Below are 17,318 nucleotides of genomic sequence, written 5' to 3'. Positions count from 1 at the left end.
GCATTTGAAAAGACTTGACCCCAAGAGCCTCCATTTCATGCTAGATCCAGAACAAGTCAAATGAAATGTTGGTTTTTGAGGATAGGGGAAAATCGCTCGGAGCAGAGTAGAGAACCACCAAACTCAACCCAACATATGGCGTCGAATCCAGGAATCGATCCTGTGCCATACTGGTGGAAGGTAAGTGCTCTCGCCACTACACCAGTCCTGCTGAGGCAATAAGAGCCTTTTTGTGGATGGATGGATGGATGGATGGATGGATGGATGGATGGATGGATGGATGTGGCCTTTATTTTAACACGATAAAATTTAATAGCTTTTGGGGTCATGTGTAAAATAATAAAATAAAATTTTGAGCTATAGTGGCATTCAAATACGCTCGTTATTATAAACTAGTATCTGTACAATATAGGATTCTGGTACCTGTAGTCAAATGGCGTCATCATGCAATGTCCTATACTCTACAAGGAAGTCTTTCAATCGCCTCCCCCCCCCCTCCTTCCCGGAGGGAACGTTATTGTAAAAACATGGAGGTATCTTCCAAACAACTGAATGTTGATGCATTCCAGAATTTGCGAGTTCTTACCGGAAGCATATCTTGAAGGGCATCAACAAGTTCTTTTGGCAATGTGGCGCCGACAACAACAACCTGAGCATCCACTGGATCTGTTGGTAAAGCGCTTGTCCGGGGAACGAGCTTATCTTGTCTTACCTGGATAAAAACAATCAACACATGCAGTAAATACAACCAAGAGCTATAAAGGCCAAGAACAGCGTGGAATAAAAAAGAAAACCGTGAATTGACTGACGCTCATCTCCAAGCATCGACGACCATCAAACTCACGCTGATTGTTTCCAGAAGCTTGATCGTCTCGGATTTGAAGGTTTCGTCAAACATAGAATCAGCTTCGTCTACCACAAAGTAGGACACGTCAGAGAAGAACAAGCGACCTGAGGAGATATGAATTTCATTTCATAGTCATTCCGCAGTTCATACATTCAATTCGAATTTTGAACGAATTTATAACAGCGCACCACACCGGAAACAAACGTTGCCGCTGCACGGGCAAGAAGAATAACTTTTGACGGTTTTGTGCGAGTTTGTTTGGGATAGAGAAACAACTGTTTTGCAAGAGGCCCTTGCATTTGCTTGAGCCAGAAAAAAATTTGTTCATAAGAAGTGACAAACTACTGAAGGCACATATTACATACCTTTCTCGCGAAATTCCAGTAATGTTCCTGGAGTTCCAACAAGAAGGTCCACGGGAGATTCCAGACCAGACTTCAAAATTCTCTGAAGAAAATGTAAAATTACTTAGTGAGGACAAGACAAACTGACAAGGTAAACCAAAATGAGACATACAAGTCAAAGATGCGAAATGAATTAATACGCGTAAAATGGGTGTCCCACCATTGCGGTGGGGAGGGGGAGGGGGAGGGGTGAGTAAGTTCATGGTGTTTGCATTCCATTGATCGATGTGTGTTCAAGGTGCTTGAATTTTAGCCTGAATTTCAGCCGCCGCCTCACTAGTGGAGAGAGTGACTTAGCGAGCGGAGGAGGCGACTTGACCTTGTATTTAGCGGGTTTAAATAAGGAAGTTTTCAGTATGGGGAAAGGAAAGACGGTTGGCACGAAAGGTAAGGTAACCAAGCCATATCCCAGTGCCAGTCTTCATGAGCTCAAACGTATCCAGTTTGTCGGTCTATTGTTTGTCTCTGTCTCTTCTGAATTTTTGGGGGATAACACTAGCGGAATTGGTCGTCCTGAAAACGGCCATAAGTCAAGGAGGACGCTTTTCACCCAAGCCACTTCGTGCCAGTAGCAAGCTCAACTCACCAGCTTTCTTCCTCCTGTTAAAAGAGCTGAACGAAACCGGGCATTGTGGCTTAACGACTTGGCAACTTTCTGCAAAAAAAGTACAATTTAAAGTGCTACTATGATCAAAAAATAATTCTTTTTTTTCTGGATTTCAAAACTATGTTAACTAAACACTAAGGGAACCAAGTTTTAAGCCTTTATTTCAAAAAGACACTTGTTTATTTTAAATGGAATTTTCCTATTTAATGGCCCGCCATTACTAACTTTAAGGAGAAAATGACGTCAAAGACTCACTAGTTTAAGAATGCAATGCGTTTGTACGCGACCGAATTAATATGCAGCACCGGAGTTTCGGGCTTTAAGATTTTTAAACTCGTGTTTTGCATACAGTCATAATAAACTGCGTTTACATGCTGAAATTTTAAGAAATTGAGTGAATGACGCCACTTTTCCCTAGATCTAACCCTCTGAGGTCCAGTCGGTTAGTTTTGAACGTGACTAAAGGCTGACCGCGAAATCTAAAACTTACACTCAAAGTAAACAACCTTTGGATAAAAATCAAAGCTCAAATTTTTGCCAAGCACGTGTTAAGCAAACACACTTTCAAAATCTGAAAAAAGGAAGCGATTTTTTTTTATCATAGTACCACTTTAAAACAAACCCTTTGTCAGTCAGCAGTCGCACTCTGTGAATGGGTAATCGCCGCGGGTTTAAGAAATCTTGCTGATGGATTTCCTGATTAAAAATAGAGACAGGAAATCCACGAAATCTGGATAAGTCGAACTGTTAAAAAAACATCCCGCGGCAAAATCAGCATGTTACCCATTTCACGGATATATAGTTTTAAACGACATACACTGAGATGGGGACAGAAAATTTTATGAAACGAGTAAGTTCTTCGGTTCCCTACTCTGTGCATGATAAGAGTTTATTTTTAAACAGGGCGCGACTTAAGCTTTAAGGAAGGACTAACAAATCGGCTTTTCACCTAATCACTATGTCCTTCTACAATGTCGTCACTTTTATAGCATACGTTGTTATTCTCAAGACGGATAAAAGGGGAATTAAAATGTTATCGCGATGATAAGTAAATCTGGTTTCTGTCTAAGGTCATGGCTTTAATCCCGACTTCTGCATATGCGGTAAGAAACAAAACTATGAAAAAAAACTGGTTCGTAACAATTACTGCGTAAATTACATTGACAGCTTTCACCTGGACATTAGCGGAACAGAATTCAATGAGAAGAAGCAAGTGCAGTCTTTCCCCCACCCCCTCCCCCCTAGACCTCGAGTCTCCCTGACCATGTTGTGAGCATGTTCAGCCCATGTGAACATTAAATGGAAGAAAAGAAAGATTATTTTATCGCAGAGGTACTTTAAGCCTACAGGAATTTTCATAGTTGAGAAACTTTGAAATTGAAAACTCGCGTTGAGGAATTCTGATTAAAAATTGGTCAGGTTATTGGTATGACTGGAAAATTAAGATATTTGGTGGTACCCACTCAAGCTCGGAACGCAAGGGTCAGGTCAAAAACAAAACAACTTTCTTTAACGTTTGACAGACTAAAGCAACGAATGAAATGATATATGAAGTGGATCATATATTGAACTGGGGATATGAAATAAAGTGAAGCTATGATCCTTGAAGTTGTGAAAAATCAGGGGCACCCAATGAGAATGTAGTTCAAAACCACGCAAAAAGAGCATTGTTAAACGCATTTTAGTATTTAAACGGTAGATATAGGCATATTTTTATTCCCTAAAAATTTTTCATCTGTTTGGATTCCCTAGCTGAAAGTCTAGTGATCCGAAAATTATAGGGATTAAACTTACCTTTTCGAAATTTTCAGCCAGAAAAATGGCTCCCGAAAATTCTAGGTGAGCTTTTTAGGGTAAAAATTCGTTTTAAATGGGCAATTATACCATCTTTTAGATGTTCGAAAATCCTAGGACAGGCAGGCAAGCAAGAAATTTTACAACAAACGTTCCGAAAATTCTACATCTCAAATCGTCTTTCGAACAGATATTTTCCGAAAATTGACCAGAGCTCCCAACGTCAGCGGCTTTATAGCACAGTTGGTTAGAGCATTGCACTGGTATCGCGAGGTCACAGATTCAAACCCCGCTCAAGTCCTGAATTTTCAGGCTTCTCTACACAATTGCTAACATTGCACTCATAACTGCGAGGATCATAGCTTCACTTGATAGATTAAAGTAAGTTGCTTTGTTTTGACAGAGTTAGTAGTCTACTAACTCTGGTTTTGAAGACTGATGTCTCAACGTTATTGACTTGTTTATATTGTGAAATGAGAACCCATGTGAATGTTAACAAATGCAATGATCCGGTAAACAGTGAATGAGGGATCACAGGTTAGAAAGTCGAACTTGTACTCAGTCAGGAACTCGTAGTTGAATCTGCTGTTCGCCAAATTATGCGAGATTGTGCCAAAAAGGCAATACAAATACAAAAAAAGTCACTCGCAACTAAACTTACCAATACTTGGAAAGCAAGTTCTCTACTTGGTACAACAATCAACACTCTGGGTCTTTTAACACGGGATATCAAACCCTGGTCATGTTCTTCTTTCAGATGATGAACAATTGGTAAAAGGTAAGCAAGTGTCTTCCCTGTACCTAACAAAAACAGAAAGCAACCAGAATCAGATTCTTTCCCCTAATTTTCTTGAACGTGGTCTGTGATAGGGAGCTGAAAGCACAAGATGTTTTATGATAATAATGATAATTTTTATTTTTATTTTTTTATATTTATTTACCCAGGAAGCTCCACTCATGCGCAAGTAGTTTTCAGGCAGGTCCTGCATCCCATTGAATTGGAATTTAGAAATTCACTACTTGCACAATCACCTCAACGGCAGCCAATCGGCACATAGAATTTTCAATTATCACCTCTGTAATTATACTTAAAATGTGATAGCATCAAGACAAGTTATAAAGAAGGAAAACAGCACCGTTCTGGTTAGTGTTTGTAGTTCTAAAAATAGGAGGCCAGGGATGGTGTAGTGGTGATTGCACTCATCTCCCACCAATGTGGCCTGGGGTCGATTCTGCAGCATTTACCCTGACCTAAAAATACAATACAATACACTACAATACATAATTGATTGGCCACTCCCCATAAGGGCTTTTCAGGGCCAATGAAACGCAATGAATGAAACGACAGACCACAACAACAACTGTTAAAAAATAGTTGGCTATTTACAGAAGCAGCCGAGAAGTTGAACTAGGGACTACCAGGAAGAAATTCAACGAATGGTCAGAATGAGTCTTCCAACACGTGAACTCCGGGTCTAAGTCAAGCGTCCTAACCACTGGGCTGCACTGCTTCCTAAATAATGCTAACCTTTACCTTAGCCTTATTGTTAGAAATAGGGAGGAAATGCTTAGACTAAAAGGAACACTTCACGTTAGATGTCAAAATTGGGTGTGCACCATATCACTTGCATTACTGGACGTAAGTGCAGACAGACCAGCAGGACACGTTATCCATTCAGGACTTACCCGTACATTATTAAATGCCCTAGCTCCCCAGGAATTTTCAGTAGCTCAATGGGTAGAGCATCTGACCGGTGTTACGGAGGTCATAAAAAAGGAAAGGAAAGGAACTTTATTCAAGTGTCTAGTCATTCTAGCACTGCAGCACTAATTGGGGACACTGAAACTGAAATTAACAATTCTTAATGCAAATCATGTCACCTGTTGGTTTTTGAGGAGAGGGAAAAACTGCAGTATCTGGAGAAAAACCTCTCAGTGCAGAGCAGAGCTCCAACAAACTCAACCCACATATGACGCTGAGTCTGGGAAATGAACCCAGGCCACACTGGTGGGAAGTCAGTGCTCTCACCACTCCGCCATCCCTGCACCCCTGGACATAAGGTTCAAATCCTGGCTAGGACTCTGATTTTTCAGTGTTGTCATTTCACGCATTGCCAAGCAACTACCTTCCCAAAGACTGGGTACCTTGGGGCAGCATAGTTAGGTCATTTCATATAATGATGTGGCTAAAGCTACACCTTGCAAATTTTAATCTTTTTTTGTTTTACCTGTTTGCGCTGCACACAGAACATGTTCTTTCTTGAGGATTGGAGGAATGGTTGTCATCTGTGAAATGAAACAACAGAAGAATGACCCAAGCCTTTTCATTTGGCATGTAAATCTGCAGCAAAATTTGTTCACAGATATGCTATTCTCTGCGGTATTGGTTACCTGGGTTACTGTAGGTTTAGTAATTGAGAGGTTCTCTAAACCCTTGAGGACATCACCTCTTATGCCCAGAGAATGGAATGATGTCACTTGTATCTGGTTGTCTCCAGGTGTGAAAGCAGGATTCTGTAGAAACAAAATTTTGGTATGAAACTTACCAGTAAACCAGCTGCCATCAAACTGCACCACCTCCTTTCTTGCCTTGGCCAGCTACTGTGCTGCGGTGTTGGTTAGCAGATTTTTTTCTGCTTTTGAAACACAGATGTTGGCAGTAAAGCCTTTTAACAAACCTGATTACTTACATGTTAAAACTTTATCACTTAAATTCTACACACAAAGGTACACAAAAGTAACAATCTAACCAAACTGATACAATCTTCAGATGATATTTGGGGCATTACAGCCTGTTTGAGTGTAGTGTATTACAAAAAACAGACATTATGTACTAATACATCAATATGCCCAAACATTGTGCACAACTTATTTACCCATTGACTCGCAGGGGTTCCCCATTGACGAGTAAAATCGTCTGGCCGGTTTAGGCCCGTTTGGACGTCAAAGGGGTAAATGGGTGCTAAATGGCTACAAGATGGTCTTAAAAAAAGTTGATGTAAAGTTGGCTTCAAATTGTTAAGTTTGAGCACGAGCCATCATCCAATGTTTCACGAGTCTTTGTGCAAACCTCTAACAACAGAGAGTATGTCGCATGTGCAGGTGTTAAAAAAATATTAAATATTATTAATTCATTCTACAGGATACGTTCCGTGAATTGCGAAAATAAACATTGATTTGTAATGAGACAGTCCCAAAAGCCTTTAGTTAAATGACTCACTTAACTCAATAAATTTACTAGAATACATTAATCTTCAAGCATTTTACAAAGAACACTCTTTCTAATCTACAGTAAGCTTACTTGACATGATGGCTCAATCACAATCTCTCTCCTTCCTCTAGAGACAGATTCCTCTGTCACTGCTATTCTTGGTTTAAGCCGGGTGTTGAGATTGGTCCGATGTGTCAAATCTCTCCGCCTGTTTAATTGCTTTGTGAGTGCAGATTTCATATCCTGTATATGATAGAATATAGCCTTTTAGGGTTAATTTATTTATCATTCCCTTTCAGTGTCTTTCAGTTGGCTATTTACAAGCCTAGTCAACCAAATCCCTAACCACCAAGATCTTGAACTACAGATGGTAACCAGAGTGGAACTTGCATCCAGGAACCTCCGATTTTCAAGTCCGGTGCATGAACATTTCAGTCTCACTGCTCCAACTAAATCCATAAATTTCCACCCAAAATTAATATTATTTGTTTTACAACTTCCCTTAACCCTTTAAGCCCCGAGGGGTTCCCCATTGACGAGTAAAATCGTCTGGCGTTAGACAGAGTAAAATCTGTAAGTGCCATTTGGCACTATCGGGGCTGAAAGGGTTAAACGAGGACATAGTTTTTTCACGCTGTTAGCTTAACCCTTTAAGCCCCGAGGGGTTCCCCATTGACGAGTAAAATCGTCTGGCATTAGACAGAATAAAATCTATAAGTGCCATTTGGCACTATCGGGGCTGAAAGGGTTAAACGGAACTAACAGACAAATAAAGGTGCGATACAAAGCCTTTTTGCTGGCTCACCATAGATCGTTTTACTGGTTTAACTTGTTTTACACGTCTAGTCGGCTGCGGGCCTGATCTTGTATTCACAGCTCTAAAAGCAAAGTGTCCTGCGCATCTCATGTACTTGCAGTCACTCACCTGACAAAAAACATCACAGGATCTTTAACGAACTTTCAACATGATCATCAATTTTGTGGCTTTTTGGGGGCAAGTACAAAACAAAGGTCGCACGTCATTGTTTTACCAAATTATACAGAAACATTAACAACCCTTACCATTTACCAATGCTAATATTAGGCCTAAAAACTTTGTAAACTTTTTGTTTTGGCCTAATTAGGCCTAAGGTTAGCTTTAATAAACGTTTAGGATTCTTTCTAAATTGGTAAAACAATGGCCTGTACATGTGACCTTTGCAAATGCTGGGCGTTTTGGCGCCATAAGTCGCCATGTTGACACAGTTGGTTACTCTACTCAAACCAGCCGCCAATTTCAAATTATATTGAATGCCCTGAGCTGCGGAGTAAAACCACTCGGGGCAGAGTAGAGAACCAACGAACTCAACCCACATGCAGCAGTATGTACAGCAGTATCCCAGGCCACATTGAGAAGAAGAGTGCACGTAACCACTGTCGACTGCGCAAACGCTACTCCGCTGCAGATTTACTCGAAATTGGACAAATTTCGGCCGTGGAGTATTTTAATGGTCCAGTCCGGTTTCCGGACATTATGACATTTTATTACAGGTAAACCAAGCATTTCTGTGTACCAACACGCTTCCATATGCACAAATATTTACCGCTAACTGAGCCTTTACCTTCAAAGTGAGAGATTCGGCAACTGCACTCCACAGAGCCGCAGCCATCTTGGAAACATATCCCATAAAGCAGTTCGCAACGTCTGAGTCGGATCCGAAGTGCAAAGTTTGGATTTAAAAAAAAGACTGACTTTTTTTATCAAGTTACATAATTTTTAATTATTTCAATTTCCGCCACATCACTTCCACAGAAATTATGGGGTGGTCTGTCACATCCAGAATGCTAAACAACATGACGATGACAAAAACCTGAAGCTGAAACATTTTACATTTCAAATGAGCAATTCAAATAGACAGATGTCACTTAAATTCGGTCTCAAAACTGTGAATCAATCGCAAGTTTGCAGATTTCATTCTTTCCCAATGGGATAAAAGGACTCGATCTCGTTTCTAACCTCTCTACTGATCAGGTCAAATACCTCTCATGTTAAAAAAGTGCTAAACAAGAACCATCTCTTTCCAAATCCCCAGCATTTTAAACAAGTGAGGAAGAACTCTTTCCAAGGTCAATCTTGTTTTTAATCGATGATGTTTTATTTTTTGAGATCCACCTATTTTTTCCATGTTAAGACTTGTTGATCACGGGTTAAAGGATCTTCCTCTGGCGTCACGGAAGTGTTACTCTTCTCTCACGTAATTACCAATTTTATTCAGTGTCCTCCAAAATATAAGATCCGTTTTTATTCCGTTTGTACCAACACCCTCGATGCGCGTGTACTAAATTTGAAATTGAATAAATACTAATGCATAGATGTTTCCTTCTTCGCAAATATCAACCTCACACCAAATAGATATCAATATCCAACACACAAAGTTCTTTTGGACATAGGGCCACGACCTCCACGCTCGCCCAGGGTCCTGTCAGGCCCCCAACGTACATCATCTACCCACTTTAGGGACGGAAGGACAAACGAAAAAATGTATATATTAAAATTGAAAAAGCACACTTGATTTGTTTATTCTTTGTAATGTCCTGTCAACAGTGTATTGTTTACAAAGACGGAGGCCTTTAAACGCCCTTAGTCTTGCCAAGAAAAACAAATTATTGTCAGAGAAAATAACAGTCACTGACACACTGCAATGGTAGAATACATGAAAAACGGAAATGAAGTCTCCTGTGTTCAGAAGTTCACCCAGATATGGAACAAAATGAAAGAAAACTCGGATATTTCTTTTTTTTTTTTCTGAGTTTCAACGATTGGTTTAATCCGTAGTCTGTGATCGGCTCTCTCGCCGAAGTTAGAAATCGACTTTTGTGCTAGTCTACAATCTTAGTTATACGCCTCATCCACGCTAATGCATTTTCGTCATCTGCTAAAAAAAAACTGTTTTAAAAGTGGAGACCATGCACGTTCTGGTATTGACCTCCAGCCTCCGCGTGATAGTCAACCACTTTACCGTGGATACCAGGTACGTTCAGCCATGGAAACCATTAGGGAGTTTAAGATCTACGACGCCGACGTCGACGAAAACGTCACCTCAAAATATAACGTTGCACTATCGTAAGTTTCTCGCGGTTTGGCCACCTCGTTCGCGTCTTACAATGTGGCCGAAGTATCCTAAAAATAAATTGGTACGAGCGGTTTCAGAGCAAAAATAGAGAACGAAAGATTCACATTTGAACGCTCACGTTGTCGTCAAAACCTCAAATTTGGTGATTTCAGTCGTTGTTGCGCAGAGAACCGCACGAATATGAGCTAAAATGCGTGAGCACGTGCAGCACGATTATTTTTCCTCTTTTAACCAATGATATTGTTGTTTCGTGGCGTTCTCGTCGACCACCGCGTCGTAGATCTTAAAGTCCCTAATAATTCACCAGCAGACAAGCAACGTGCAACTAACGTGATGCCCAGGTTAGTGGTATTTTTTGCGTCTACAGAATCTACCCACCGCCTTCCCTCAAAAAAATCGGCCTTCTGGACACTGCTTTTCCTGAGCGTTTTACCCTACAGGTTTCTTAACTGAAAAGGACGCAGTTCAAAAGTAGTATAATTGTAATATTCCCAAGCTTATCTAGCAGGCTAAAAGTGTTCTACTAAACTGTGAGGAGACCGAAAAAAACAAATTAAAGAAGAACAAATAAAATGTCCATTTAAGCTAAGAGGGAAAAACCTGGATACCCGAAAAAACCCTCTGGGAGCAATAAGCTCTGAACCACAACTGACTCGGCATTTTGTCCAGAGTCCCCTTTCGGGCGAATTTCAGGAAACATAAATCCCTCTGTATCATCAGAAGGGAAAAATTTCAAGGTATGAAATATTTTGTTTTTTCAGGTTCTGGTCTTGAAAATATGTTAAAAGACCAGCTTTCTAGAATAAGCGGATCGCAGTTTGAAAAGTTGCTATTCGGGCCCGAAAACGTTTCGGAATTTTTGAGAAACGGGCCCCCGGAATCATCGAAGACAGGCAATATTTGCAGGCGCTTTTTACTTCATAGTTTTCAATCGTTTTCTGAGCCCCGGCGTCATCGATTTCAAATGGCTCCGGTTTCTCCTGTCTACACTTAAACTGGGGTGTTTTCAGAACGCTACTCTTTTGAAACGGTTTTCGAAAGTCCGTTTTCACATCAACTTAACGTTTTCGGGCGAAAAGGCCTACAAACGTATGCGTTTAAAACCCATTAGTATGGGCTGATGGGGCCTTATTGGTTGCCATCGCAGCAGGTGGGTTTCTCAGCCATGATGTCGTTTCATTTGTAATATATCTTTCCCGTCTCACTGTCTTGGAACGCACTTGAGTATATCGATAAAACATGGACTGATTTACTATACAAATTGTTCATTCATTATTCCGTGTTCTAGCCTGAGGGAGTAACTGGACTCGAACACATGTCCAGGAAATCGTGCTACACAGCAGCTCTGTCACCTGAGCTATCATGCTATCTAGGAGATGATCAGTTTGCGACTTCATTCGTTTTCTTGCCCGCGGTGAATATTCTATTCAATTTGAACCGAAGATTGTGACGACTCTAAGCTAAAAGTGCATTCTATTCTTCTTTAGTAGATGGTTGTTACGAAGGGCTGGCACCCCAAACTTTTAAAAAATGTTAAAGAATTTTCAAGCCATCAACTACCAACCTTGAATTTGATAGGTCACTTACAACCTAATTAAACACTTGACAATTTACATCATCATAATCCTTACGTATCAATTTGATATGAGACGTGAGTTTTCTCGATGACCAGAAAAGGCGATTCGAGTGAAGAAATGATCAAGTCGGACTCACTTATACTGAATAATTGTTAGTGGTATTCCATGAAACAACTAAAATATTTAGGCAAAACTGCTTGACTTTATCGATCGAGATTTGATCGCAGTACCCAGTCCAGGCCTTTAACGCCTCGTGGAGACAAATTATCGCTGGAAAGCACTACAATGCGAAACACTGATCACGCTATCAGTCTTGCTTGAATGGAGAATTACAGCAAATAAAAATAGTAAGTGTACTGTTTTTAAATTCGAGAGCTCATCGTAGTAAAGAAAAAGAGGTCTACCAATGGGAAGACTACGAGGTCCTACAAATCAAATCAAATGTTTTCCTCCTTTCACGTAACAGGAAAATCGGAGGTACCAGAGAAAAACCTCTGTGTCGAGATTATAGAACACGAATACTTGCAAACCTCATCAAAATTAAACCCTCGGTTAAATTTGTTGAAGGCCGCGAGTGCTACTGACTGTGTCAGTGTGACCCTGTTTCATGCTCAGAAATGGAACCCATCCTCTTTGAAACGGTATGAAGTTACATTTTCACCAAATTTTAAAATTTTTAAAAATATATCCATCTCTGGTATGTTTTTTAAAAAGAAGTTTACTTTTTTTTTCAGACGGGGTTTCCATGACATCGGCTGTTAGAACACAACGGTATCAAATAAACATGCCGTGAAAGTTTCCTACAGATTTGTCAATTCACGCGGATTTCTGCCAAGTCATTTACGCATGATTCCTCCAGATCGGAAGCCAGTAAGATAATCCGCACTGCTGACGAAAGAAATTGCAAGCCTTACAGCATGACCCATCAAACTTTTCTCCTGACTACTTTATCGAAACCAACCCCCCCCCCCCCCCCCCCCTACAAATTCACAATTTTCTTCTTTTTTTTCGGATTCTTTTTTACGATACGGATACTTTGGTTATCTTCCTGCCATGTGCTTAAAGTAATTAGAAATGTTTCGGCAGCGCCAAACTTTGTGGTCTAATAATTGCTCATTCGAAAGCTGAAGACATGTGTACAAAAGGAAACCTATGTTGATTTTGACAGCAAAATAGAAGAGCCAGATTCGTTTCATGTTCATGCACGTAATGTTTCAGTTCTTCCATAAAATTGTTTAAAGCGGAAGATCTTTTTTTGCTACGTTTATGCAAATTATCTTTTCAACGATTGAGTATAAGTGAAAAGATTGCCTGATGAGTCACTTAAGTAGAGTTTCTTCGGTAAATCTCTAACTTTTATTAGTAAGATTTCTTGACGCATAACATAGATACTTATAATTTTATAGACATGATTTGAAGGTGCTCGGAGGCGTTGGTAGTCGCCTTTGCCTGACGACCGGAAAGTTGCGATTAAATTCAGAAATGAGGCAACTAACTCTTGGTATGGTTTGGATGTAAAGACAACTCATATGCGTACCTAAAAACATCAAGTTCTCCGAGTCGACAAAGGGAATTAATTAGGAATATAACAATACTTCCTATTCAAGGAACACGGTGAGATTCTTTCAACATATTTTGACCGCTTTTGAAAGCGGTTCCAAAAAGACTTGTAAAACATATTTTCTCGTTTTTTGAATATAACAGCTGAAGTAATTAGTCACATTCGGGAAGCAACTTTAGCACGTCAGGCGAAGGTGTTGTGCTAAACGAGGACAAAGGACAATCGGGTTTTATAAATAAGGACTGCAGAAAGTCATTTCCGCTTTTGGATTTAGTTGCCGGCTAATGCAGTTATCTGATTGGTTTATTTTCACTTCTGGTAACTTAGAATAATTAAGAATGACAGTCACGTGATACATTTCAACTAAGCTTTGAAGCCAAAGTGCGCTTGATTTCCGATACGGCCTAATTTCCAGAGAGATTCTCTTACCGCAAGGGATTTGATCTTGCTTCTTGTATGAATTGGTTGTGAGTTCAGTAACGTCGCTATGGACCTCAGTTTCAAACATGGCAGACGGCATACTCAAGTTTTAAGTCTCTGGGCTTGGTTTTGTTTTGTCTTGTTAGGTAAGCACACTTCGGCCTTAAATTATTAGACACATCTTTGCCGCTATTCAAAAGGGCCAGGATTGCGTTCGAAAAAAATTTTCGTTTTCACTGCTGCAGGTTTGCCCTTCAGCGCGTGAAAACAAGTAATTCGCCATCTTATAATCTTGAAGTATTGTTTGAAATGCTCTTCAAGATGGTTTGTCAGCGAAATGAGGCTCCTTATTTTGTCACCTTCGGAAATTAGAGGGAAAGCAAATGCACTCAGTCGGCGACATCTTTTGTTGTCTATCTGTTATTTATCCTCGTTCTTGCTGGTGTCTTTTAAAATCGGAATTGCAAACTTCAGTGTTTTTTTTTCATTGTCTATCGCATAGCTTTAACAGTCGTTAAATGTCACAAGTATTGGATAAGGAAAAATTCTCTAGTGGCGGCGGTAAGCGATGGAGTCAACATGTGGAACGCGTTCCTAACATTTTGTTCTGTCATTTCAGGTTCATCGCTTACTTATTCGCAATCAACTCTCACATGGAATGCACAACCAAGAAATCAGACAGTGGAAAAAGGAGTGACTGTCACGTTTCGATGTTCAGCGTCCTATGGAGGGAAAGCTATAGAATATCACTGGGTAAAGGATGGAGAAAATATCCAAACAGACTCGCTGTCTCGGTTTAGTATACAAGATGATGGTACTTTAGAAATTACGAGTACACAACTCGATGATCGAGGCGAATATAACTGTTATGTCAAAAGACAAGGCAGAACGAGAACTCTGGGACACAGCAAATCCGCAACGTTAAGTGTCACAGGTAAGCGAAAAGCACTTTCACGAGTGAGCATATAGTTCCTCTATCACGAGATTTTTAAGGGCGTAAATTTGTCCTGCTCTATTTAACTGAGATTGTAGTTTGATCATCACTTATAATCGAACATCACTGAAATTGCAATTTGTGTGTTTTTTTCCAATTATAAACAACGTAACGGTGTTCCCTTTGTCAGATGGCAAGGAAAAGTGTACAGATATCTCTAAGATTCTACGGTATCAAAACTTTCTTCGCCTGTCTCATTAACTAGAACTTTTTATGAAATCAAAAAGTGACAGACCAGAAATTAACAAGTTGCTTTTAATTTCTCCGCTAAATGTTCATTGTGTTTGCTTCTGTGCTTTTAAGTGTCGAAATCTGGTCTTGTTTCTGAATTGCGCTTTTTTTCGGTTCTCGTGTATTTGGACGGTATCGTTCTCTGGACATTCTTAATGTCATGTCTTTTAAAGATGTTTATTCTGCTATTTCATCTCTCTTCCTTGGGGTGCAGATTGTCTACCGCTTTTCATTTGTTGCTACCGTGCAGTAAAGGTGTTTTGAAGGTAATCAGGATTTCGAATCTTTGAAACGTGATCGCCTACTTATTTTTTATTTTGCATGGAACAATTATGCATTCTTGCGGTAATCCTAGCGTTTTCTCCGCGGATTGCCTCTGCGCTTCAAACCACGCCGCAATGAAGAATTAAGGCGTTAAATATCCCTTGTAGACATTCTGATATATGGCTTGGCACTGCCTCTGTAGTCTAAAATGAACTCTTTTTGATGTACAAGGCGAAGCAATCTCTTACTCTATAAGCGATCAAGGATAACATATGAGAGAGAATTCAATTCTAATCATGTAACGCATCAATGAAATTAACCTTTAAAATTATTTTCCTTTAATAATGTTTGTCGATGTATTTTGCTGATTTATTAGAGTGATTTTAGTCCTGAAATTTAAAATATTGTACTGCACGCTGATACTGCGTTCATTCGAAGTCAACTTTGATTTTCAATCATTTATAATTATTATTATTATTATACAGAATTGACATATTCTTTTCACTAGAAGATAATTAGCATGTGTTTAAAACAGCTGTCGTTTGCATCTCCACGCCGGGAAAATTTTTCATTGCGAATTCATAAACTTTTAAGGTTTCTTTGGCGGCGGCGCTTTCGGTATTGTAGTGTGTTGGTCAACTTTAATTGTCAACGCTCCTAAACTTTTCTTATTTTGATTTTGGGAAGGGAATAATTTTGTTTGGTCCCATTGTGTATATTGATTTTGTGGCTGAAGGGGTTTATATGAACTGTTCAAGTGAGTCCATGACATTGATATGAGCCTTTTTAGATATTCCTGTAAAATAGAAGGTCATACAGTTTGTGTGATTCGTCAGCTTGATTTTTATACCTCCGTTAGTTAGAGTGAGAGGTATTGACTTTACTCTGTCTAACGCCAGACGATTTTGCTTGTCAATGGCGCTTCAGGGCTCAATGCGTTGACCATCAAGGTCCAGCTCGTGCAGTCAGTGTTATGTCCCCTTTGAAGAAAATTTTTTTCTGTTACAGACGGGAAGATTTATATCCTTGCACTGTTAACACCTTGGCTCAAGACATTCTTTTGGGACTAAACCTTATCTCTAACCTCATCTAAGATTTAGATTTAATCCTGATATCCTTAGGGCACGTCATTAATAAATTCTGTATTTAAAATTAATGCATCTCTAGGTAGGTAGTTGCAGTAAATTGTTAGACAACGATAATAGTTTGTGTTCGTAGCAGGTCCTTAAAGAAGGTGTCCAGATTAAAGTAATATGTGTAGTCAATGTTGCTGCTTTCTGCACATGCTGGCTACAACAATTTATCAAGGTGTTTGTCAAAACAAAGATAAGGTGGTGTTACAAAGTAATAATTTAACTGCTTTATTTTCTGCATTTGAGCAGAAGAACCAAACCTGCTCATTGAAATGCTGAGTTTTTGAATTTGAAGCTTATAAGGTTTATTTTCGTTGTTGATATTATTAATGTCATTAAATGCTTTGTCGCCTTGAGATTGCTGTTGTGATTTAGTGGTGAACACAATTGGCAAAGACAAGGTGTATGACCGTATGCGACGTATGCAAAATATAACGCACTATTAGTTTCGAGTGGTGCAGCTTAATTGATTTTTGTGGTGAACTTTGGGTCTCATTATCCAGGATGAAGGTTTCTGTTTTAAGCCTTGAGACTGGACTATATGTTATGAAAAGTAACCTATAATGATGCATTATTAGGCCAATTTTCTGCTTTGGAATAAGGTTACAATAATAATAATAATATCATCATTATTAGTACATATAATACCACTTAAGTGAATAGTGCACTTTCCATGCATGCATTTTGATTGACTATCTTGGAGTTGAATAAGCAATTCAGATTTACTTGATAAGCGCTTCTGGTTTGGATTTTGTTTCCAGTTGTCTTGGATTCAACTTCCACGCTTTGTAAAATTTAATAGACAACAGGCCATTTGCACTAAGAGGTCATGTGACATAGTTTTCATGAAAATGAAAGCTATATGATTTTGCCTTCGAAAAACGATTAGTGGGTCATATCTTAAACATAATAATAGTGATTTGGTTTTTCAAACCCGCACCATTTTCTTAAAATGAGTAAGTTCCTCGCTGGTCACGTGACCGAAATGTGATTTTTAAAATTATGAATTACTTCTTTCTGAACACAAGCTTTGCACTTAAACTTCAAGGAGGATGTTGAAAAAAATATGTGCTAACGTTTACAGCACATCTGAGCGTAACTATTAAACGTTTAACAAGATATAAGCAAAAAGTAGTTTTGGCCGCCATATTGGAGGGCAAGA

At 39.4% G+C, this 17,318-nt stretch overlaps 2 protein-coding genes across 6 annotated transcripts in view; one reads left to right on the top strand and one right to left on the bottom strand.

The window, feature by feature from the left end:
• The window catches only part of LOC138027938 (uncharacterized), a 26,830-nt gene that overhangs the window by 5,568 nt on the left and 3,944 nt on the right, over positions 1-17,318 (bottom strand). The window contains exons 1-10 of one of the 4 annotated variants that reach the window (XM_068875562.1): positions 8,465-8,656; positions 7,669-7,788; positions 6,954-7,106; positions 6,044-6,166; positions 5,881-5,938; positions 4,314-4,453; positions 1,838-1,906; positions 1,213-1,294; positions 845-951; positions 587-712 (exon numbers count right to left, since the gene is read on the bottom strand). In XM_068875562.1, coding sequence (XP_068731663.1) covers positions 587-712; positions 845-951; positions 1,213-1,294; positions 1,838-1,906; positions 4,314-4,453; positions 5,881-5,938; positions 6,044-6,166; positions 6,954-7,106; positions 7,669-7,788; positions 8,465-8,530 — 1,044 coding nt within the window. In that variant the 5' untranslated portion in view covers positions 8,531-8,656. Of the gene's footprint in view, positions 1-586; positions 713-844; positions 952-1,212; positions 1,295-1,837; positions 1,907-4,313; positions 4,454-5,880; positions 5,939-6,043; positions 6,167-6,953; positions 7,107-7,668; positions 7,789-8,464; positions 8,657-17,318 lie in introns of those variants that run through there. The other 3 variants (XM_068875558.1, XM_068875559.1, XM_068875561.1) reach the window with 3 other exon arrangements.
• The window catches only part of LOC138027934 (inactive tyrosine-protein kinase 7-like), a 24,870-nt gene continuing 21,020 nt past the window's right edge, over positions 13,469-17,318 (top strand). For both annotated transcript variants that reach the window (XM_068875554.1, XM_068875553.1), the window contains exons 1-2: positions 13,469-13,680; positions 14,154-14,468. In XM_068875554.1, coding sequence (XP_068731655.1) covers positions 13,602-13,680; positions 14,154-14,468 — 394 coding nt within the window. In that variant the 5' untranslated portion in view covers positions 13,469-13,601. The remainder of the gene's footprint in view (positions 13,681-14,153; positions 14,469-17,318) is intronic.

Source organism: Montipora capricornis, chromosome 12 (genome assembly GCF_036669925.1).
Source record: "Montipora capricornis isolate CH-2021 chromosome 12, ASM3666992v2, whole genome shotgun sequence".
NCBI lineage: Eukaryota > Metazoa > Cnidaria > Anthozoa > Scleractinia > Acroporidae > Montipora > Montipora capricornis.
The sequence above is the reverse complement of the archived record's forward strand: the minus strand, read 5'-3'. Positions and strand labels throughout refer to the sequence as shown.